The 24,926-nt window shown below is 36.0% G+C and overlaps 1 protein-coding gene across 1 annotated transcript; it reads left to right on the plus strand.

Moving 5' to 3' along the window:
- Positions 1 to 845: 845 nt before the first annotated feature.
- LOC143529172 (syntaxin-132-like) lies at positions 846 to 24,816 on the plus strand. The gene is made up of 10 exons (XM_077025016.1): positions 846 to 1,076; positions 7,645 to 7,764; positions 8,496 to 8,569; positions 8,710 to 8,752; positions 8,835 to 8,895; positions 9,001 to 9,026; positions 9,111 to 9,188; positions 9,281 to 9,361; positions 9,435 to 9,500; positions 24,623 to 24,816. Exons 1-10 carry the CDS (start codon positions 846 to 848, stop codon positions 24,785 to 24,787), a joined length of 945 nt encoding a protein of 314 aa, XP_076881131.1. The 3' UTR covers positions 24,788 to 24,816.
- The last annotated feature ends 110 nt before the right edge of the window (positions 24,817 to 24,926 follow it).

Consider the following 24,926-nt stretch of genomic DNA (forward strand, 5'->3'; position numbering starts at 1 on the left):
TATACTCTCATCGGTGTGTTGAGTAAACAGTGCAAACGGATTGTGGACCGGGTGGACATTAATTGGAGGGGAAAAATTTTTAAAGTGTGGGTGGATGAAGATGTAGGGGAATGGATACCGGAATGTGTAGTAGAGTTTGAAGAGGATGATGGTCCCGTTTTACCGGAGGAGGATAAGTGTGATGATAATATCGTGCAGGATGAGCCCCATAATGTGCATCGTGAAGAGGGTGAAGGTTCTCAAGCTAACGAGTTTTCTGTCAGGGAACATGCTGTTAATGGGTTGGATGGTTGTGTGAACGATAATTCTAACGTGATGGTCGGTGAATTTTCGAACTCCTATGATCTTTCTAATGAGGAGGCGGTTGAGAATGGTAACGTTGATAGCACTAACGTTTCTGTGTTGAAAAGCAAGGGACATAAGAAGTTCAGACGGAAGTCTTTATTTTCTAATCGAAGTGGGGGTAGTGGTTCTAGGGAGCGTCCTAAGAAGAGACCAAGGGAGGATAAAGATATGTTTGATCTTGATAGGTTTATCGGTATTATGCACGTGCCTTCGGATGTTACTAGGGGTATCGAGACAGGTGTTGAAGGAGAGTTCTTAACACCGGATCTTAACAAAGGGATGTCTACTAATACGGAGGTGGTTCGAGACATCGAGGGAGAGTCTGAGGAGGCCTCGATGATTGGTAGAGGTATAGATCCGGTGCAACATCAAGGTCCGATTGAGGTGGAGTTGGAGAAGACCATTGAGCTGAGTAAGGCGTTAGGCGTTGAGAATTTGCAAGATTTTGTTTCTAATGTTAGAGAGGTTCTTGTTTCCGAAGGCTATCAAGATGGTGTTCAATGAATGTTTTTTCTCTGAACATCCGTGGGTTAGGGAGTTCTAGCAAAGCCGATTGGATTCGAGGTCTTCGAGTCCATCACGAGATTAGTTTTATTGTCTTACAAGAGTCGCAATTTGTTTCCTTGGATTCTGTGGATGTGGGTCGGTTTTGGGGTTATGGTGAGTATTCTTTTGATTGGGTTCCTTCATCTGGAAGGTCGGGTGGGTTATTATCGATCTGGGATTCTCAAGTCTTTTGTATGGAAAGGGTGGTCAAGAATAATAATTGGCTTCTTGTTTCGGGCACTGTGAAAGGAAAGAGTAGCTCATATCATATTCTCAATGTTTATTCTCCTCAAAATCTAGTTACTAAAAGAGCTCTTTGGGGGGAAATTCGTGATTTGATCGAGGAGGATAATGGGAGGTGGATTGTGGCAGGAGATTTTAACTCGGTTCGGTGTGCTGAGGATAGGCGGAATTCTTTGTTTAATGTGGGTGAGGCCAATGAGTTTAACGACTTCATTGATGATTCGAATCTTCACGAGTATTCCTTTAAAGGGAGGCGTTTTACTTTTGTCGCAGGAAATAAATTAAGCCGTATTGACAGAATCTTCGTTAATTGGGATTTTTTTATGGAAAGGCCGTGTGCGGAGTATATTGCTCTCGAGAGGAATAAGCCGGATCATAGTCTGTTGGTTTTGAAAATTGGTTCTTCCAAGAACTATGGTCCCAAACCGTTTAGGTTTTTCAATTCATGGCTTGGTAGAGAGGATTTTGGGACGTTGGTTAAGAAGACGTTTGTTGATGGCTCGTTTCATGGTTCTCCGGACGCGAGATTGCTGTATAAATTTAAAGCTTTGCGTGCTGCTATTACTAGATGGGCGATCGATTGTAAAGCCAAAGAAAATGAGGAAAGGGTTTTATTGGAGCAAGAGTTGCGGGACTTGGACCAAACCTTGGAGGTCCGGGATTTGTTGGAAGAAGAGACATGGTCTTTAAGCAAAATTAAAAGACGGCTAGGCGAGTTGGATAATCATTATTACCGGGATTTGAAGCAAAAGGCTCGTTGTAATTGGGCGATTCATGGAGACGAAAATTCTCGATTTTTTCACGGTTTTATTAATAAACGTAAAGTTTCAAATTATTTTCCGGGTTTGGAAGTGAATGGGGCGTGGGAAACAAACCCGGTTCTCATTAAAAAGGAAGTTTTGCGATTCTTTGCTGGTAAGTTTAAATAATCTATTACACTCCGGCCTCGGTTGATTGGATATGGGTTTTCGGTCTTGTCTTCGGTGGAGGCGGATTTTTTGATCAGTGATTTTTCCGTGCATGAGATCAAGAAGGCGGTTTTTGATTGCGGTGGTGACAAAGCTCCTGGGCCGGATGGTTTTAATTTTAGGTTCATTCGGTTTTTTTGGGAGTTGTTCGAGAAGGATTTTGTGGATATACTTGATCATTTTCATAAGGTTAAAAGTTTTTGCTCGGGGGTTGGTTCGTCTTTTATCACCTTAATTCCTAAGGTAAACAATCCGTCTTCTTTGGGGGATTTTAGACTGATAAGTCTCATTGGTTGTATCTTAAAGACTGTGTCGAAGGTGTTAGTGAATCGACTCAAAACGGTTATGAATAAGATTGTCTCAGAGCATCAGTCGGCTTTCTTATCCGGGAGATATATTCTTGATGGCCCTTTGGTGGCTAGTGAGGTTATTGCTTGGGCTAAAAAGAGGGAAAGAAGAATTTTTATGTTCAAGATTGACTTCGATAAAGCCTTTGATAATGTGAATTGGGAGTTCTTGTTGTCGGTTCTTTCTCAGATGGGTTTTCCTTCGGTCTGGTGCGATTGGATTAGTGGTATCTTGTTGGCGAGCAGATCGTCTGTTCTTGTTAATGGATCTCCTACTTTCGAATTTGGATGTCATAAAGGCATTCGTCAAGGTGACCCGCTATCGCCTTTTCTTTTTATTATTATGATGGAGGCTTTTTCAGGTATGTTGAAACAAGCCTGTGATATAGGTGCGTTTCATGGTATTACTCTTCCTAACGAAGGTCCTACTTTATCCCATCTTTTTTATGCGGATGATGCTATGATTATGGGAGAGTGGTCTTCTTTTAATTTTGATAACTTGAAACGTATTCTTCGCATATTTTACTTGTGTTCGGGGCTAAAGATTAATCTCCATAAATCAGTGTTATTTGGAGTAGGTGTAGAAGATGGTGAGATCGATATCCAAGCCGGTTTCATGGGTTGTAAGCCGGGTAGAATCCCGTTTACTTATCTTGGGATTATGGTTGGAGCTAACATGAATAGGGTGGTTAATTGGGAACCGGTTGTGTCCAAGTTCAAGAAGAGGCTTTCTAAATGGAAAGTTAATTCGTTATCTATTGCTGGTCGGTTAACCCTTATTAAATCGGTGCTGGATAGTCTTCCCACTTATTATTTTTCGCTTTTTAAGGCACCCAAGAAGGTTACCAATGATTTAGAAGCTTTGATGAGAAGGTTCTTATGGGGAGGTTCGGATGAAGTGAGGAAGATGTCTTGGGTGGCTTGGGAGGTAATCACCAAACCTATAAAAGAAGGGGGTTTAGGTATCGCTCGTTTAGAGGTTAATAATCAAGCGCTGATTACTAAATGGCTTGGGAGATTTCTAAATGATCAGCACGCGATGTGGAGAAGAGTAGTGTTGTCTATTCACGGGACCTCGCGCTGTTGGGGGCTTGCTCCGGTTAATAATGGGGTTCCCGGGGTTTGGAAGAATTGTGTTATGTTCTGGAACAAATTTAAGGTTGATGGTGTGGGTTTTAATAGAGTGATCTGGGCCACAGTCGGGAATGGTCGCCAAGTTAGGTTTTGGACGGATTTGTGGTTGGGTTCGGCGCCGGTTATGGACAAGTATCCGTCCTTATATGCGGTAGAAAAACATAAAAATGTCTTGTTAGCTGATCGGTTGGTGGTCACTGAATCTTCTCGTCGCATTGTGTGGGATTGGCTTAGAGCTCCTTGCTCCCATCAGGATGTGAGCGAGAAGCAGGAGTTGGAAGATCTCCTTCAAGGGGTGGTGATGGTTGACCGTGAAGATTCATGGTCTTGGGCGGTTGGTAGCTGCAAAGAGTTTGAGGTTTCGGCGATTAAAAGATGGATAGTGCGGTCCGTTGTGGACGCTGGGAGTTCCAGTTTCCAATGGAGCGATTGGGTCCCGAAAAAATGTAATATTTTTATGTGGAGGGCCGTTCTGGATAGCCTTCCAACCAAGCAGGCTTTAGCTAGACGTCATTTGTATTGTGATGATCATAGTTGCGCTTTATGTGAGAGTAATGAGGAATCGCTCGAGCACTTGTTAACCGGGTGTTCCATTTCTATGGCCGTTTGGAATGCGATTGGTTCATGGTTCAACATCCCTAGACTATTTGTTTTTCATGTCAATGATTTGGTGGAAGTGCATAAGGTTTGTGGTGCGATGGGGAATAAAAGGTTGATTATTCATGGAATTGTCATCATTACTTGTTGGAGGATTTGGCGGGCTAGGAATGAAAAGATTTTTTCGGGCAAGAGCACTAACGTGGCAGAAATGGTTGCGGATATAAAATCTTTGGGTTTTCTTTGGTACAAAAATAGATCTAAGATAGGGGTGGTGGATTGGAAAAGTTGATGTTTATTTGATGTAACGTGATTGTTGGTTTTGGTTTTTGGATTTCAGCGTCTTTCTCCGTCTTGGTGATAGTCGTTGGTTGTGTCTTTTTTTAATGAAAGTCAATTTTCAAAAAAAAAAAAAAAAAAAAAATATGATTTAACCTTGGATTTTTGTATAGATTTCTCACGATTTTTTTTCTGGATTTTTTACCTTTTAATAAAGTGTATTATTTGAGAAGAATGCTATTAATAAATCTAAAAATAAAACAAATGTGTGAGTTGACAAATGAACGTGACTCAAGTAAATCAAGCGTTGCATGTGATAGAAGAGAGAGAGAGAGAGAGAGAGAGAGAGGGTGTTGTTAAATGAGAGAGAATGAAAATTGTGTACAGTATTGTGTATTGTGTCAAAATTACCCTTTTGTTGTACTTATTCTTTGTTTTTCTATTTACCTTCTATCCTAACACCTAACTTTTAATCTTGTTCATAGCTTATCTTAAACAATGGCTAGAAAAAGGTTTTCAAAGTTTCTTCAAGTGAGAAGAGTTTTTAATATAACCTTTTCCTAAAATGAAAACCCATTTGAGTTATGAAAACTCTAGAAACCCATTTTCAACATGTTTTTAATTAATGTTTAAACTTGTGGTACACAATTAAAGTGAATAAAAAATGTAAATATAAATATAACTTTTTCTATCTTCTGAAAACATATATAAAAATTAGTAAAAAATGTTAAAAAAAATAGCAAAACTTTTTTTTTTATGTTTCGATATTTTGTATTAAATGTTACAACATATATCACATGTAACAAAAAAAAAAAGAAATTTCATAGGGTTTTCACAACTCAAATGGGTTTTCATTTTAACATTACCCTATATATATATATATATATATATATATATATATGACGTTTTATATATTTTCCGTCAATATATAACACAGGATCTAACATAGTAAAACAATACATTATTATTTTATTATTAACTAGTATAGAAGATACGTAGGAATATATGTTTATTTTTATATATAGAAAAATTTGGTGAACTTTCAAACGTTACAAATTTCAAACATTAAATTCAAATTTTAGTAAATGTGTATATCTTGAGTAAAATTTTTTTTATATAAAATAAAAGATAATTATAAATTTTAAATATTTTTAAAATATAGCAAGTAAATATTAAATTTGAAATATTAAAAAGTGTGAGGTTGGATGTGGGAATGACAAATAATAAAATTTGTATTTTTTATTAAAAGGTATAGTTATTAAAGTTTTATTGTTCAATGTAATACGGTTTTAAGGTTAAAGACTTTTAGCATGGACAGTCTTTGATTAGAAATATGTCTTAAGGGTTTCTTTACCTTATCTTTAGTGCTAAATGATATTATTATAATATTTTTTTTCTTAAATTAGTATTTTATAACTCATACCTTGCTATTCATTATTAATATCAATTAGTATTTAGATCCGCCGCGTTAAGGCGGGTATAGTTAAGATGTGTAACGCTCGGTGCTCGGTTCCAACAGATTTTACGTTGCATTAGTATAAAGCCCGTGAAAAATTTTTTTCATTCTAATCTTGTGTGCATTGTAACCATATAATCTGGACGGAAACAAAGAATATAAAATGTAAATTAATAGCTAAGTGTTAGTAAGTAGTCCACAAAGGAATTAGTAAGTAGTCCACAAAGGAAATCCACTTGTGGTGTAAAAGTGTTGTATATCGACAATCATCCAAAATCTTACAAAAGAGGATTGTTTCTTATGGCAAATATACTTACTAATTACAAAAAAATGTACATGTTGGTTACCAAAGGAAAAAATGGCTCTTGTACCGGTTGTGCTAATAGTGATGGGTCATGTCTTCTACAATTCATGGCATTCGTTTACGGGTCTTGTTTTTTTCCATAGCTTCAGAATCTGCGAAGAAATTTAATTGATTGTTTAATATATAGTTTTCAATTAACTCGTATGAATGAATATGAAGTTGCAGACAAATAATAGTGTAAAGCTATGCAATACGTAACCTGGATGAAAAATGTGTTGACCCAAACAAAAATAACACTTATTTGTCGACCTGTTATGACATAACTCATAGAGACCCCAACCCAATCTGACCCATAAATCCAGTCTAAACTTTGTCAAGCACTAAAACCATTTCAGCCAAAACCCAACACGACTTGAACTTAATCAGCAAGTTTTAAGCGCTACATTTGATGGTTCTAGACTGATAGACGCTTTAAATACTATTAATCTTTTATAAATCATGATATGAGCACTAAATAGGTGAACACAAATGATCCAATAGTCTTGTTTACCATGATGATGTGCTACTTACAAAAAATTGTGTTTGATTCACTTATATAGTCTTTGTTATTTGAGAACTTGATTTATGTATAAATGTATAGTTTATTAATTACAGATTAACCTAATTAATTTTGAGGATATGAAACAGTACCCTTAATTTGATTTCTCAATATGCAGCACATAAAAATATGTCTTCTTCCTCCCATCCTAGCGCAGACTGCATATAAAATAAATTAAAGGCTTGTAAGAGTACAATGAATAAAGCAAATATGTACACATTTAGATTTTCTATTTTCCTAGAACTTCGAATGTTATACACGTGAGCTCAGTTACATGATCATCATAGGCCATATCACAAATGGGCCCAGACTCATCTTCAGCAAATCACCATAGCATCACAAAAACCATTATAACATTCTAATTTTAACAATAAACCACCTAAATGCATTGGCTCAGATACATGATCATTATAGCTCTTGTTAACCAAGCCGACCCATAGGCTCATATACATGATCATCATAGCCCTTATCAACCAAACCAACCTATGGGCTCAGATACATAATCATCATAGCCCTTATCAACCAAACCGAGCTACAGGCTCGCAGCCCTTATCAACCGAACCCACGCAAATTCGATTGTAAAGCCAACGGCAAAACACCAAAGCACAATCGCCGCACAGTCAACGTTAGCAATAGAAACAGATTCAACAGCTGACCAGAGAGTAAAAGTAAACCACATTCCAAGTATCAGTCATGCCACCTGTGCATACAATCATCATGTTTTTTTACACCAGCTAAAGAAGGATGAGCATCTACTCTAAAGTAACCCATAGCCCCAACTCATTCCCCATTGTTTTTTATTGTTGTGAATGATTTTGATCCTTCAGCCATTTGATTATCCGGATTACTTGGCTTTAGCTATAAGGAAACGTATGGAGAAAGATGTTGATGAAGTTGGGAAGATTGCTCGTGGAATAAAAGCGAAAATAGAAACAGTCAATAAAGAGGTATGACCGTATGACTCTTTTTCTTAGGGTGTAAACAAGTTGAGCAACTCATAAGGTACTTGAGATTGGCTTGCTAAAAACTTAAATCGAGTTGAGCTTGAATGAGTTTGTGCTTGAGCCCAATCCCAAGCTTTTGGTGGAGCTCATTTAACAAATGAGTTTGAGAAAAAGCTTCAAATACCGAGTTTCACTATGCTCGCAACCTAAACAAGCCTATTATTATTTATATATGTATATAATAATTTTTAATTTGTATAATAATGTACAACGTAATAAATATCATTATATATAAAGTTATGCCAAACTAACTAAAATATATTTATTTTGTTATATATAAAATTATACTTATAAATGTATTAAAATTATATATATATATAAAACACTATGTAATAAATAATAAACAAGTCAAGGCCAACTGTGCTCAAGCTTGAAAAAAAATATTAACTAGTCATACTTAGTATCGGCTCTTGACACCCACACCCCTACTTATTTCTGGAGTTGGTTAAACGGCCGGGCCTGGTTATGGGTCCAATGGGCTTTGTGCAAACACATTGGGTTGTGTTGGGTTGGCAATTGTGCAAACACCTGGTCATTTCCTTTTTACATATATTATATGTATTTGATCTAAGGTAGAGTAATTTTTCAAACCAACCTAGTAAATGAATCCAAATTGTCACATCTACGGCCTTTTCAATTCGTTTAACCTATGCTCTATCTAACGATGCCCGCAGAACTTCGCCAACCGACAAAAACCGGGTTGCGGGCCAGGGACTGGCGTTGACCGCTCCAGGACAAATATGACAAAGTAAGTTTCAATAATCATTGGTTTTTAATATAATAAAGTAATAATCTCAGAATTCAACGGTCATGAGCTGACTCAGCCGTGAGTTGACTCAGTGAGTCGAATGTAAATGTATAAGCTTGTTTTTCATTCTATATTTACAGTGCTTTGACCAAGAGGTTTCGCGACATAATGACCGAATTTCAGGTATAAATTATCTTCTTATAACTCGGTGTTTTACTTATTTACTTGCTGATGTTATGAAAGTGTATGTCTTTACCGTGTTTAGACTTTAAGACGAAAGATTGATGACGAATACCGTGAAGTTGTGGAAAGAAGAGTTATTACAGGTTCGGGCCAACCATTTGACTTTTTAGAGTCAAACATGTAACTTTTAGAGTCAAACATATGGGTTTTCTACAATTTTGGTCCATTAAGTTTTAATATTTTTGCAGTTACTGGAACTCGGCCCGATGAAGAGGTGAGCCCGAATTTAAAACTAAATTTTAACTCTTATTATGTGTTTTCTATATGGTATTAACCTTATTGGTTGCTTTTATGCTAGACTATTAACAACCTTATAGAAACCGGAAACAGTGAGCAGATTTTCCAAAATGCAATGAAAGAAATGGGTCGAGGACAGGTATGCTCGTTACATATTCGGTACTTATATTTTAAAATAATGTAAGCGTACGAAAATTCTATTTTTTATTCATTAAACTCGGTTTCATTAAGGTACTAAACACGTTAGAAGAAATTCAAGAAAGACATGATGCCGTAAGGGAAATTGAAAAAAAACTTCTTGAGTTACATCAGGTAACTTATTCAACAAAAACACGATAGCTGACTTGAGGTTCTTATGTGCTGACCGAAGTTATGACATTGCTAGATATACCTCGATATGGCGGTTCTTATAGAGGCTCAAGGAGATCTACTGGATAATATCGAAAGCCAGGTAGTTTTAATTTATAAAACATTTTTTCGGGGTCTTAAATGGCAAATCCGAGTCAGGCGTGCTTTGTTGACTTGTACATTGTGCAACGGTACTTGTACACTGCTATGGATTTGTCACATTAAGCTCGAAGGAAAGCACTAAACGTCATTTCTATTAGCAATAATGCAATATGAAACTTGTCCTCTGTTTAGTCACTTGTACCTAGTGCGAAAAAAGTTGTACCTTTTTCCCCGAACCATTTATGTCCCACGTTGATTCAGGTGACAAATACCGTTGATCATGTCCAATCGGGGACAAGTGCGCTACAAACCGCAAAGAAACTACAGATCAAGAGTCGAAAATGCATGTGCATTGCAATTATTTTGCTGTTGGTTATAATAGTAATAGTTTTGGTTGCTGTTATTAAGCCATGGAAGAGTAGCAAGGGAGGCTGACACTTTTTTAAACACATTTACATGTCCGGTGTGCACTTTTTTTGTTTTTTATTTACTTTTATAAATAACTGATGTAGCAGTATAATTACAAAAACGAGAAAACTATACTAATAGGGTTTTCATAATCGGACTAAGAATTTAGACACCCATGTCATTGACTCAAGTTTAACAGAGAATGGATTCAGCTCGCTTCAAGTTCTGTATCTAGAGCTTGAGCTAAGCTCGTTTAATGTTTATTAATTGTTTTTATCTATAATATACATATATTGTTATGTTTATATTTATATGATTATAGTTCTTTACTTTTTTTTTTTATATAGCATAGTTTTTATTGTTTAGATATTTTTACCAGAATAGATATTTATCATATTAAAAAAAGGTTATAGACTTATAGTATTTAATTAAGTAATAGGTTTGTATACTTGTGAACACACTAAGGCTCAAGATATGAAACTCGAGCTTGGGCTCATTTAATGTGCTTTAGTTTCGATCGAATTCACTTCAAGCTTTTATGGAATTCATCTCAAGTAGTCTATAGATGGTTTTTCACGTTTTTGTTTCATGCATATAGTGTTGTTTTTAGAAAATGCCGGGTCAATTAGATACTTTTAAGTGTCATATAACTTGTGTGATATAGCCCGTGCACTGTATGGGACGTTAAGAGTTAAGATCCATCATTCTCATATGCAGACTAGTCAGCATGTCACTATAGCTTTTCACTCATGCTTTCTACATACTCATTTTACCCCAGCACCATCACACAAAACGTTCTCCCACGTAGCCTATTTATAAATGTTTAATTATATATTTTTTGAGAAAAAAAAAAGTTAAATTTGAGCACGTAATCCTTACATACCTAAGGATGGTTGTGCCTCAACGTTGCAACCATGTCTGGCAAGGGTCGACTAAGGATGGGCGTTGGATGTAGTCTAATAGATTTGTGTGGTGTATAGTTTATATATAGCAATATAAAGAGAGTTTAAGAATAAACCGAAACCTAATCAAATAAAATAATTAACTTTTATAAATAGTCGTTATATGATGGCTAACTATAGACCATCTTTTTCACCTTTCTATATATTTTTTAAGTAGTTTTTTTAAATAAATTTATATATTTGACATCTTTTCTTTTATAAAATGGTAAGTCGGTATGACTATTTCATATTTCATTTTTATAACATTTGTTGAAAAACGTTTTTCGAAGTTTAGATTAACTCGATTGTTGTCTATGATCTATGGTCATTGAAGGTTTTTTCAATGTCTTAAAATGATCTTTTTGTTCTCTCATGTTTTGATTTATGCAAAATTTTTTTTTAAATCAAAATTATAAATTTATCTTGTATTTAAGAGGATTTGAACCCATAATCTTCATTTTTGTTTTAGCTATCTTTTGCATGAGAGAATAAATTATAGAATTTTGTTTAGGATCTCAATGCACTCTCTTTAATTCTACATTACCAAAAACCCACCTAGTTTTAGCTATCTTTCGCATGAGAGAATAAATTATAGAATTTTTTTTTGGATCCCAATGCACTCTCTTTAATTCTACATTACCAAAAACCCACCTAAAATTCTATGGTTTGAAACCTTGCTACTTAGTTGAGAGGAATACACCGTCATAAGATGTGACTAAGTTTTTTTTGCCTATGATGTCAGTATTTTTTTCAGTGCTCATGCTTCTAACAACCAAGCCATAATATGATCGTTTTACATAATAAAAGACAATGTTATTAATGAATATATGATTAGTTGGAATAACATATAATAAAGTTACACTGTCATTACAGTATATAAAAAAAATACATTTTTATAGTTTTTCTCTACGGTTTTAACGTTTTAAAATGATGCATTACAACTTTAATAGCAAACTTTCGTAGGTTTGTTGACTTTCTTATCTAAAATCTTTTCATAAACCTTAAAATTCAAGTTTTAACAAATACAAATATAACAAACTAAAATTTTAAGTTTTTAGTTTTTTTTTTTTTAGAAAAAGAAACAATAATTATCTGATTTTATCAAGTCTGGATACAAATCTCACATAAACAAATATAATTTAGCATCATATTTCATTTTATCACTATATAAACTAGTAACCAAATTTTGAAATTGTTTCAATCAACTCACTTATAAAATATTTTGTTTCATTCAGATCATTAAAGTTTTTTTTAGTTCCAATCCTAGATAATTTACTTGTATAGCAAGTTATCTAAGTTTATTTTTTATTTATTTTTAAATAGTTTGATATTGCATAATATTTTTTAAAAAATGAAAAAAATAGTAAAAGTTGAGAAAAATAATTTTTAAATTGGGAAAATTTGCAAAAAGAAAAAAAACAGAAAAAATTGCAAAAAGAAATATGAAAAATTGCGAAATATCACAATATAATTAATATGTTCCTATTTTTTTTTTTTTGTTTTTTTTTCTGTATCGAAGCAATTAATAATTTGACTATTACATATTTTATTATCACCAAACTATCTTTATGAAGTATTTCTTAAAAAAATTGGTGGTTTCTTAAAAAAACCATAACTTAATTTTTCTACATTTTCTTTTGCCATTTTCGCAATTTAAAAATTAATTTTTTCGATTTTTAAAAAAATATTTTGCAATGTCAAACTATTTAAAAATTAAAAAAAAAAACTAGATTACCTGGTATCCAGGTAAAATATCTAGGATTGAAACAAAAACAAAAAATTTAGTGACCTGATTGGAACAAAATATTTTATAAGTGACCTAATTAGAACAATTTCAAAACTTAGGGTATGCTTGGTTGGAGGTAATAGAATGAAGGGGGAATGGAATGGGATAAGAAATGGAATGAACAAGCGAATGGAATAGATCATTACCATTCATTTGTCTTGTTTTGTTAACCAATAGGAATGAATTATTACTTTATGTGGTTTGGTATCCAAAAAAAAAATTGTAGGAATGAAATAGAAATAATAAAAACACTCATATCTTAAAATACGTTTTCAATAATAATAATAATAATAATAATAATAATAATAATAATAATAACTACAATGGCGACGGTGGTAGCTCCAGCGACGAAAACAGTGTTGGTGGCGGTGGCGGTCAAGCGAAAGGGGTGGCGGTGGTAGCATTGGTAGTGATGGCAATGGTACGACAGTGGTGGTTAGGAAACGAAAGTGGTGGTGGTGGTGATGGTCAGGCAGCGACAGTGACAATGGTTGCGGTGGTTACGGCTACGTTGTTGGCAGCGACGGTGACGCTGGTGGTAAGGTGGTGGTAGCGGCGGCGGAGTAGGTGGTGGTACCGATGGTGGTGGTGGTCAGTGGCGAATCTTGAGTATTTAGTATGTATGGGCCGAAAGTCACAACAATCAAATATTTTTTCCTACTTCTAAGTATCGGGTCGGCACTCCGATTCGGGTTGGGTCAAACAATAATTCCAAACCCTAACATTCCAAATTGAAAGAAATACAAAATGGTGAAATGCAAATTAGCGAACCTGGTCTCTGCTTGTTTCTGTTGACTGTTTCGATTAATTGATGTCACTCCCACAAGAGTCAGTTCCGAACCTCAGTCCTCAGCAGACAACGACAGTGCCCAATCAATCAATCGATTTCATCAATTCACTTGCTTGCTTCTCAGCTTCTGTTTTAACTTTTGTGCCAAAACTCATAAGTCAATAAGTCACACAACGACCGTCGAACGATGGAAACTCCATTTGTTGTTGTGTTCAAACATCAACCATATGTTAGGGTTGGATTTTAGGCTTAATGTTTTGTTTTTTTGTTTAAAGTTTATTTGGGTTTAGGGTTGGTCTTATGGATTTTATTTCTTAGCCTTCTTTTCTTTATCTTTACGTTTATTTCGTAAATGATTTCTGAACTTCGGCTTTAAACAAACTTTACATTCATAAAAATTCAAGCCTAGCCCGGACTCAAATAATATGGATGGGCCGGACTCAAATAACTTGGTTGGGCTGGACTCAATACATATATATATATTCTTAATTTTTCGAATAAAAGATACTACCGAGCGAAAAACGTGATTGGGCCGCGGCCCGGCTTGGCCCGAATAAAGATCTGCCAATGGTGGTGGTGGTTGTTGTTAGGTGTTGTTGTTGTTGAGAATATAGGGTGAAGAAGGAATGAAATGAAAAAAAAGAAGGGGGTGTGTGAATGAATGGTTTTGATGGAATGAGATTCCATGTGTAATCTATGATTCCATTCCATTAAGCAACCAAACACCACTTTTCTTATTTCCACGTAATGAATCATTCCATTTCCTCTGTCATTACTGCATACCAAATGCTACCTTGGTTACTATTCTATATACTAACCCCTTCATAAAAGCACATCTTCATTAAAAGTTTCATTCATGAAAAACAACCAACTCACTCCAATAGCCGTTGGTACGCCTCATCGAGGGGTCACACACTCACCCCTCTCAAAAATCAGAAAAACAAAAACAAATGTCGCAGGTTGCTTTAAATTTGAGGGAATTGGGTTATTAAATAACAAAATGGGCTTTCTTTTAATTGGTAAAAGATTTGGGCTTTTTTAAGAAAGAAAAATAATAATCGGCTTTCTTCAAATTGGAAAGAAGAATAACAGTTTAATTGGTTAAACTTTAACAATAAAAAAAGTTATTTAATAAAAGTTTCATGGGCAATGGCTCCGAAGCCTTTTTTATTTCTTTTCACAAAAATAATGGGTTTTATCATTTAAAAAAAAAAGATTGGGTTCGTTGTTCTATATAAAACGTAAAAAATGTATGATGTTAGGTGAACCCGACATCACCTATGTATGTATGTTCGCAACAGAATGTCATTGAACTAAAAGCCTCTTGGCAATTGAAGTGGACCAAATGAAATCAACACCGTTTTATTTTATTTTAATCGAACAAATCATATATTTTTGTTTCTATTTTCTTCGAAATACAATGTTGTTTGTGAATGAGTTAAACCAATTCTCTAATCCTTTTCCACTCTCATTCACAATAATAATCATATATAGTTACAATATGTGATTTTTATATTTAGTACATATACAATAGAATTTCCATGATATATAAATGATTTGACTAGCTTAAAATACTTATGCTGTTATACCCACACAGTCGGAGCGGGAGGAGACCGTAGGCTGAGACTGGATCGAAAATCATTGAATAACACCCGAGGAAGACCTTTGGTGAATATATCTGCTACCTGGTACCGAGATGGAACGTGAAGAACTCGAACTTGACCCCGTTGAACCTGCTCGCGAACAAAGTGAATATCTAGCTCAATGTGCTTCGTCCTTTGATGTGTACGGGGTTGTTAGACAAGTATATAGCACTAATGTTGTCACAATAAACAATTGTAGCCCGGGTCAGGGGACGACGTAGCTCTAATAATAGATTTCATAACCAACAAATTTCGGCAACGGCATTAGCAACCCCGCGATATTCGGCTTCCGCACTCAACCGAGAAATTGTTGCTTGTCGCTTGGAAGACCATGATAGCAGGTTGGAACCATGGTAGATGCAATATCCGCTCGTGGATCGTCGTGTGTCTGGACAACCTGCCCAATCCGCATCTGTGTAGGCAATGAGTGACGGGTTCGTTGAGGCTGTAAGAGTGAGACCGTACGACGAGGTACCCTTAATGTAGCGGAAGATGCGTTTAAGGGCATCCCAATGATCTGTTTTCGGGGCGTGCATGTGCGTACAGATCTGTTGAACCGCGTAACTGATATCGGGACGGGTGAAGGTTAAGTATTGTAGAGCGCCCGCAAGACTAGGGTAAAGAGTGGGATCTGCAAAGTCCGTTCCTGATTGGGCACCGAGCTTGGCACGTGTATCAACTGGAGTGTCCACCGTTTTGCATGTTTGCATGCCTGCACGATGGATGATGTCATTAGCGTATGTTTGTTGCGATAGAAACATCGAATTATCGTTACGAGTAACCGAGATCCCGAGGAAGAACCATAGCGAACCGAAGTCTTTCATGGCAAACTCATTTGCAAGATGAGACATGAGTTGAAGCCGAAGGCTTTCAGATGATGTTGTGAGGATGATATCATCCACGCAGAGGAGAAGATAAGCCGTATCGGTGCCGCTATGGAGGATGAAGAGGGAGTTGTCACAACGACTTTGTTGAAAACCCAATTGTAGAACAAAGTCGGTGAATCTTTGAAACTAAGCACGTGGGGCCTGTTTGAGGCCATATAGAGACTTTTTAAGCTTGCACACATAGTTCGGGAAGTTTTTATCACGAAATCCCATGGGTTGATACATATATACGGTTTCAGCGAGATGTCCGTGAAGAAAAGCATTTGTGACATCTAATTGGTGAACGGACCATGCCTTTGACAAAGCTATGGATAAAACTGTTGTAATGGTTGCCGGTTTCACGACCGGACTAAACGTTTCCCCACAATCAACCCCAGCCTGATGTAACCGACCATCACAGACTAGACGTGCCTTGTAACGTTCAAGTTTCCCATCACTATGAAATTTATGTTTAAACAACCACATGCTTCGGATGACATTCATGTTAGGTTGTCGAGGCACAAGATCCCATGTATCATTATTAATAAGTGCATGATAGTCGTCGGTCATGGCTTTGTGCCATTCTGGTATAGATAGGGCATAGGCGGGATTTTTAGGTATTGGAATGATGGTGGAGGTGGAGAGATTAAAGTGTCGTTCAGGTTTGATAATGCCGTCCATTGTGCGGGTGCGAATGGTACGAGTAGATGGAGGTGGGGTAGGGGTTAGGGATGGTTGAGAGTGTTCGGTGGATGGAATTTGATTTTGGTCAGAATGTGCATGAGAAAATTGTGTGTGGGGTGGTGTTGAGGTCTGTTGTGTATGCGTGGAGGGTGGATGGGCCGAGAGGTGGTGGGTTTAAGGTGGATTGGATCGGTGAAGAGGACTGGGCCGCCAAAAAGGGGTGGGTATTTGGGAATTGTGTGTTGGAAGTGGGAGTTTGGGACGTGGATTGTGAGTGACCCAGTTGTGAGGTTGGAATATGTGAGGAATTTGTGGTTGTGGAATTTTCAACAGTGGGTTGTGTTTGGGATGGAGTAATTTTTGGTTGTACATGTTCCCAAAGATGTGAAGGAAATGAAGAATTTAGAAAATCATAGGAGGGTGGGGTGGCAGTAGTGGTGGCGAATGGGAAGGTGGTTTCGTCAAAGACGACGTGGCGGGAAATAACTATTTGTTTTGTGCGTAGGTCAAGGCATTTATAACCACGATGGGTAGTCGGGTACCCAAGAAAAACGCATGGGTTTGATTGGGAAGCGAGTTTGTTAATGGTAGGGGAGGGGATGAGAGGGTAGCAAAGACAACCAAACACACGTAAATGATCATATGATGGTGACGTGTCATAGAGAAGTTTGGTGGGTGTTTTATTGTTGTGAGTAGGGCTAGGGAAGATATTTAGGAGGTACGTGGCCATATCTAGGGCGTGATGCCAAAAATGTTTGGGTAGGGAGGCATTGGCAAGAAGTGTGCGGATAATATTATTGATTGAACGGATTTTTCGCTCGGCTTTACCGTTTTGAGATTATGTATGTGGGCAAGAAAGGCGGAAGAGCATCCCATTTTGGTTAAAAAATTGTTGAAACGATGAATTAATATATTCTTTACCGTTGTCACATTGAAATGTTTTTATAGTTCTTTCAAATTGTGTTTTGTTTTGTTTAGCTAAGTGATGAAAGGTTGGGTACGTATCGGATTTATGGGCTAAAGGGTATGTCCACAAAAAATTAGTAAAGTCGTCTAAGAATAATATGTAATAACGATGACCCCTGGAGCTCAAGATGGGAGAGGTCCAAAGGTCACTATGTAATATATCAAAGGGTAAAGATGTGTAATTATTCTAATTAGAAAACGGTAATTTTATACTTTTACCAAACACGCAAGATTGACAAACATGTTTATTTAAATGCCCAAAATTGATAGAACAAGAATTTTTCAAAGTACGTAATAAAGTAGAACCCGGATGACCAAGGCGTTGGTACCAAAGGTGAGAGGAGATAGCTGCAAATGCGGTAGGTGGTGTGGTCTTGGCTCCAACCGAGGGAAGGAGATGATACAAATCACCGCTGCTGTTGCATCTGAGGATAGGGGTCCGGGTCTTGTAGTCCTTCACAAGAAAACCAAATGGGTCAAATTCAATAGATATCCAATTATCGGTTATTAACCGACGAACAGAGATAAGATTTTTTATTAGTTTGGATGCGTAAAGGACTTGGTTAAGTTTAAGGGGTGGGAAAGATGGGGAAAGTTGTTGAGTGCTATATCCATTAACCGGGATGGTTGTACCATCACCGACGATTATTTTAGACATGCAATTATTAACAAATGACTTAAAATTACCTTGATTATTTGTCATATGAGACGTGGCCCCGGTGTCCATGACCCAACTTTGCTCGGGGGGATTGAGTGACATCGTGTATTGTGCTTGCTCAATGTCGGTAGGAGCATAAGCAGTATGATGAGCTTGATTTGGTTTTGGGCATAGGATCCCGGCTCTTGCCATATTACCGACCATGGAGTTGTTGCTTGTGGGCCTGGACGGGTAAGGACGAGGAGGGGTGGCCCATTGTTGGTTGTTATTGAAGTGAGGTGGAGATGGGCCTGCCCACTGTTGACTGGACTGTTGCATACCAGCCCACTGTTGGGTGTTTGGTTGTTGCATGCTAGCCCAAGAGGGGTTCCATGGTTGATTGCAGGTGTTGTGAACTAGAGAAAGGAGTCCGACTACGACTATAAGAGTTTCTACCGCGACTCCGATCACGAAATCTCCCACGGCCACGACCACGATCAGACATAAAATCTGATGACGAGGGTTTGGCAGTGGTGTTGGTGTGAAGTGCGTGGGTGGCAGTTTTGGCGGCGTATGCCGTGTTGTTTGCAGACCGTCCTTCACGCATGCATAGTTTTGATCGGGCTTCATAAATACTACAGAAATCGGCAAAAGCAACAGCCATTTCGGTCGCAAATCGGTTGTGAATACCTTTTTGCGACCGAATTGCGACCGTTTTAAGCGGTCGGTTAAACTTTGGTCGGGAATTATTTTGCGACCATTTTATGCGACCAAAAATATTTTAGCGACTGACTTTGCGACTAATATTTCAGTAGCAAATTTAGCGACCAAATTTGTGTCCAGATCGTCTTTTCGACCGATTTTGTGACCGAACCTTTCGCTACCGAGATTGCGACCGCAATTTCTCACGACCGGTTTTGCAACCGTAAATTTTACGACCCATTTTGCGACAGAACTGTTTGCGACCGATTTCATTACTGAACCTTTCGCAACCGAGCTTGCAAACGCAATTTCTCGTGACCGATTTGTCGACTGAACCGTTTGTGACCGCAATCGCAACTAAACTGTCACAACCAATTTTGTGATCCGACTTTTGCAACCGATTTAGCTACTAGGTTTTGATTAAAACTTTCTACCGTCAAAGAATATTTTGTAAAATCAAAAGAATTAATATTTTTGATTTTGCTTTGTTTATTTACTTTAATACCATAATCAAATAGTCTAACACAATTGAACCAAGCCACTAAATTAACTAGACATTCATAAATGTAAATAACAAAGCATCCAAATAGAAGTACAATAAGTAATGCCAAATATTTATACAATAATTTAACTAACTAGAGAGGTATGTTTCTTCTGTTCTTCAAAAGGAAGATTGAACTTGATCTTTCAGTTAGATGTTTCCTCTTTCGTTAATTTGGCGTTTGCAGTCCTGTTTACTTAGATTTGCTCCATCATTGCAAGTTTTCCTTTTTTTTCTTTTTCTTTCTCTCGTTGTAGTTGTGCTATTTCTTTTTCTTTCTCTCGTTGTACCTATAATTTCGGTGTCCACATTAACAAAATTCAATTCAAGAATATAAACACAATATTCAAGTAACTTAAGCAAATATAAAAACGCAAAACTGTTGTTACCTGGATGGGATTAGGTCATATACAGAAATGGGGCTGTTGCAGTAACTTCTCTTAATTGGAAAGCCTTTCGTCTAAACATTAAATCAAAAAAATTCACAAGAGTTAAACTCGTAACTTCAATCGCAACGTAGCATACAAGTTAACGGAGTTGAATCTTACGTGATTAATGAGGAGAAGGCCGGCTCACTTGTGTCAGAGCTTCTTCGCATTTGTTCACAACAAAAAAAGATATATCTATCGACTTTGAGAGGGTTGTGAGTATAATTATTTGGATAAAATGTTAATTGAAAACTATATTTGATGAAATTTTGATGTCATCTTTAATTGAAAGTTACATGCTACGAGGCTAGCATTCATCAAACATGGATTAAATCTTTTTGTGATGAAAGATAAATTCATATTTAGAGTCCGATGCTTCAAATTGCTAAACGTTTAATAGGATAATAATGAATAGTAGATTGGTTTGAAAATTTTGAATTTAATATTAAGGATGTAAAATGAGTCAGCCCAGGTTGGGTTGCTCAAGCTCGAATTATCGACCCGGCCTGGCTAATATGTTTTAATGAGCTAATTCTCTGTTTATTTAAGAAAGATAATAAATTTTGAATTTTATACAATATACTAAATATGAAGTTTGTGCCGCTAGTGACCTAATTGTTTCACTCGGCAGCACCCAGTTGATCCATATTTTTTGTTATTTTTTAGGTATTTTTAATTTGTTATTCTTTTATTTAAAGCATATTTCTTAGATAAAGCATTTTGTTTTTTATTTAGTGCGACACCGTCGAATCCGGTCAAATTTGTGTCGTTTGCCGACGCAACTCACGGTTTTCTTCATTTGCCCTTTTTTCTTTTGTTTTTTAAAATATGTTCGTTTTTTGTATTTTGATGTTGGTAAATTTAGTTTTTGGGTTTAATTATAGTACCAACCGAACCCATATTAGTACACACACGGCTGCAACTCGATAGGTACATAAACAAATTAAAGATCCGAAATAAAGATACTAGTTTGATATAAATACTAGTATCAAACCGTTTGGAGTATTGTTTCGAGCTAAGTTTACATCAATCGACTCGCATCCTTCTTACAATCAAAAGCCATAGAAAATCAATTATAAATACCAGTATCAAGCCGTTTGAAATATCGTTAAGTTTTTTTTAACGGAGGACTATTGAGTAGATTTTTTAAAATTTGAGACCAACAGTGGCAACAAATAGGATTATTATCAACCAATAACCTATATTAATGTGATGGATTTGATGTTTGATGAATCCTAAATGGTTGGATTGGCTTGTAACGAGTCATATGATTTTGTAATGGGCTCCGAAAGAGTTGGGTTGTTTATACGAATTATATTAGTTCATAGTAGTTAGTTTTAGTATGTCATATGTGTTTTAATGTGTCAGATTGTGTCTTACGAGTCATAACAACTTTTAATGGGTATAGTGAACCTCGATAGGTCATATTGGCTTATAAAGATTTGTTTTAAGTCTTAAAAGTAATATATCATATATTAACCAATTATATTGGATCGTAATGAGCCATAGTAAGTTATGCATGTCTTAAGACGTCATATTGGCTCTGAAGAGTAATAATAGCTTTTAATGGGTTGTCACGTGCATGATAGGGTCACATATGTGTTAAATTAGAGTAGTTATGTTTATGATTAACCAATTCTAACACTAACTACCCTAATTGATCGTAATTAGTGATCATTGACCAATCAATGCCCTGATTAACTATAAGGTCATAAGGTACACTCTAACATCCAACATTAGATGACATGGCAATTTAAATATGCATTAAACCACTTCCCACTTGTGTTAAGTTTGTTAAAAATGCCTATGGATTATGCTTTACACTGGTTAAAAGGAACAATATTTATTAATTACTAATTGATTTGTTATTAATTGTGGATTAAACCATTTCCTTTGGGTGAGACGAAGTGAAAGAGAGAAAAATAAGTGAGGTGCTTATGTGGAGTTAAGAGGGGTTAAAGTATGTTAAAAAATTGTTAAAAGAATTAAAAGTTCAGAAGAGGAGGTATGACAAGTAAGAGATGGTGGTACGTTTAGCCTAACCTTTCCCATAATGTCCTTTGTTTCCCCTACATGACATATTCACCAACTGTTATCAGCCATCATCGAGTAATATTGCCTTCATTAACGCTAAATGACCCCTGATTGCTCATATTCATCTTTAAGTGATACTTGAAGTTCATTATACATTCGACTATTTCAACACTCTATCTATAAGAAAATTTTCAACTATGAAATTCAAAACTACTAAATTACAAATCTTGTGTAATAACTTTTATATTATTTTGAAATATTTTCTTAAACTAGCGACTGCAATTACTATCAAAACCATTTCAGTCGTTATATCGTGATCGTTTTTGCAACTGAAACATTTTTATAGTCATAAATTTGATTGCGCTTGTGGCAGACTTAGCATTTATTTTATTTTATCTTATAATTGATCGTTATTTATCTTGTATCAATCTCGGTTGGTAAATTTTGGATCCTTTTTCGACCAAATCAGTTTCGTTATATTATTTTTTCTCTCTTCAAAATTGGTCACCATATTTTCAACTGAAACAAATTCGATCGCTCCATTTGCGACCGATTAACAACCAAAAAACCGGGTTTCTAATTTTCTGACCGCTTCAGTATTGGTCACTAATTCTGCAACCGAACAAAATCGGTCGAAATTTTTATAATCAAATTAATTGTTATATTATTAGTTTTTCATTTTTTACAAAATTAGCTGCCATATTTGCAACTGAAACAATTTTAGGTCGATAATTTTGCGATGGATTTTGTTTCGGTCGCTATTTTGCAACCGAACAACAATTGGAAAATTTGCGACCATTTTTGTGACCAAATTAATTTCTATTTTTAAGATTTTTTTTATTTTTTAAAATAGCAACCATATTTGTAACCAAACCAACTTCGGTTAGTACATCTGTGACTAATTAACAGGAGATATTTGGTCGCTAATTTTGCGACTGATCTTCTTTTGGTCGCTGTTTTTGTAACTGAACAATTATTGGTTGGAAAATTTGCGACCATCTTTGCGACCAAATTAGTTTCTTTTTAATGATTTTTATATTTTTTAAAACTTGCAACCATATTTGCAGCCGAAATAACTTCGGTCGGTACAATTGCGACCGATAACTATCGGAAATATTCGGTCGCTAATTTTCCGACCTAATTTGTTTTGGTCGCTATTTTTGCGACCAACTTGGTTTTGGTCGCTAAATTTGCATCCGATATTGTTTTAGTCGCAAATTGGTTGCTAATTTTGCAACCATTTTTGTTGGTCGCAAATTTCGGTTGCTTTTGCCCATTTGTGTAGTAGTATAGAAGTCGGGAAGCGGCTTCATGTTGGAGATGATTGTAGCGGTAGTTTCGTATTGATCGCCAAGACCAGTTATGAGTTGAATGACAAGAGATTCATTATCGACAGGAGCGTCGACATTAGCGAGTTGGTCGGCAAGAACTTTTAAGGCTTGACAATAGGATGATATGTCCTTGAACCCGTCAAGACGAGTACTGTTAAATTGTTGCTTGAGAAGAGTGGCTCTGGTGGCTTTGTTATCTTGAAAGAGATTTTCCAAAGCAAGCCAGCGTCACACGCGCGAGCGTTTTTCTTCAGAATTGTTTGCAGCAAATCACTGGAAATCGTGCCGTAGATCCACTGAAGAACGATGACATCTAGACAATCCCAGTTATCTTCAGCCGGTGGGGTTTTATCACCCTCTTTTGGTGGTGATTTTGAGGAGGATTCAGTATGGATACGGGGAGAGAGGTGGTCGTGAACAAGGAAGGCACGACAATGTATCTTGAAAAGTTCGCTCCAGGACGTGTATGGTCCGGATTCCATTTCAAGAGTTATTGGGATATATGTTTTGATATTGGATACGGTCACCGCTGGATGTAACCTGGTGTCCATTGTAGAAGGTAAGTAAAGGTGATTGTGGAAGAGAGGTAAGGGACGAAGTGGAGTGGCGGCTGATTAGGGTTATAACTCTGGTCTCTGATACCATGTTAGAGTATAATCCTTTTCCATTCTCATTCACAATAATAATCATATATAGTTACAATATGTGATCTTCTATATTTAGTACATATACAATAGAATTTCCATAATATATAAATGATTTGACTAGTCTAAAATACTTATGCTATTACTTAAGAGTATGAAACTAGAAATATTCTTGTTATATATCTTCTAATTTTAAGTATTTAAGAGTGAGCAGCTTAATCTTCTAGTTTTTTACTATGTGTTTTAAAATTTTATGTCAAAATTTAATATTTTTATTTGTGTCTCTTTTATAAATTTAATAGTTTGCCATTGTTTATACATAAATACAATAGAAAACAAAAATTAATATGCAAACTTAGAATTTAAAGTATTAACACGTACAAAACAATTAATAAAATGTTTTCGGGTAAAAAGGTATGTTCATGTTAACTCACAAATACTCTATGTTATAATGACATGCATGTTTAACACTTTTAACCACAAATTTACAAATTAATTATTTAACTTGTGAAGCTAGTTTATTTTTGTTTGTGAGAATAATTATTTTTTCCTACATTTTCTAATTACTATAACTTTCTATCGTAAAGGAAGACCTCAAACAATAAACCATAATTAGTTTACAAAATTTTGTTTAAAAAAAGATCACAATTTCATTTAAAAAATAAGCGTAGGAAAGGAAAAACAAATAATTTATTGTGATATACGTTGTTGTTTATATGTAGGTCGCAAATGCAGTAGATCACGTACACATGGGTGCAGATGCCCTAACGACCGCCAAGAGCTTACAAAGGAGATCACGAAAGTGTATGCTGATCGGTATCACTTTGCTCCTCGTGATAGCTATTGTGATCATTCTCTCGATACTTAAGCCATGGAAGAAGAACTAATCTATGATCAACCGCTTGGATGAAGTTTTAACTTTTACACGTATTAATTAATAACTCAAATTCAATTTCAGTATCTAAATAAGTTTCCCAACTTGCTTATATTTTTTGAACATTTTGCAGAGTTATTTTCTTGAGTATA

The sequence above is a fragment of the Bidens hawaiensis genome, unplaced genomic scaffold (assembly GCF_021521415.1).
Source record: "Bidens hawaiensis isolate Kalapana, Puna unplaced genomic scaffold, B.hawaiensis_p1.1 tig00008513_1, whole genome shotgun sequence".
Taxonomy (NCBI): domain Eukaryota; kingdom Viridiplantae; phylum Streptophyta; class Magnoliopsida; order Asterales; family Asteraceae; genus Bidens; species Bidens hawaiensis.

Coding starts and splice junctions, on each gene's coding strand:
- LOC143529172 (XM_077025016.1), top strand. CDS start 846: ATGAATGTTTTTTCTCTGAACATCCGTGGGTTAGGGAGTTCTAGCAAA. Junction 7,765..8,495: donor TAGAAACAGTCAATAAAGAG/GTATGACCGTAT, acceptor CGATGCCCGCAG/AACTTCGCCAACCGACAAAA. Junction 9,027..9,110: donor GAACTCGGCCCGATGAAGAG/GTGAGCCCGAAT, acceptor CTTTTATGCTAG/ACTATTAACAACCTTATAGA.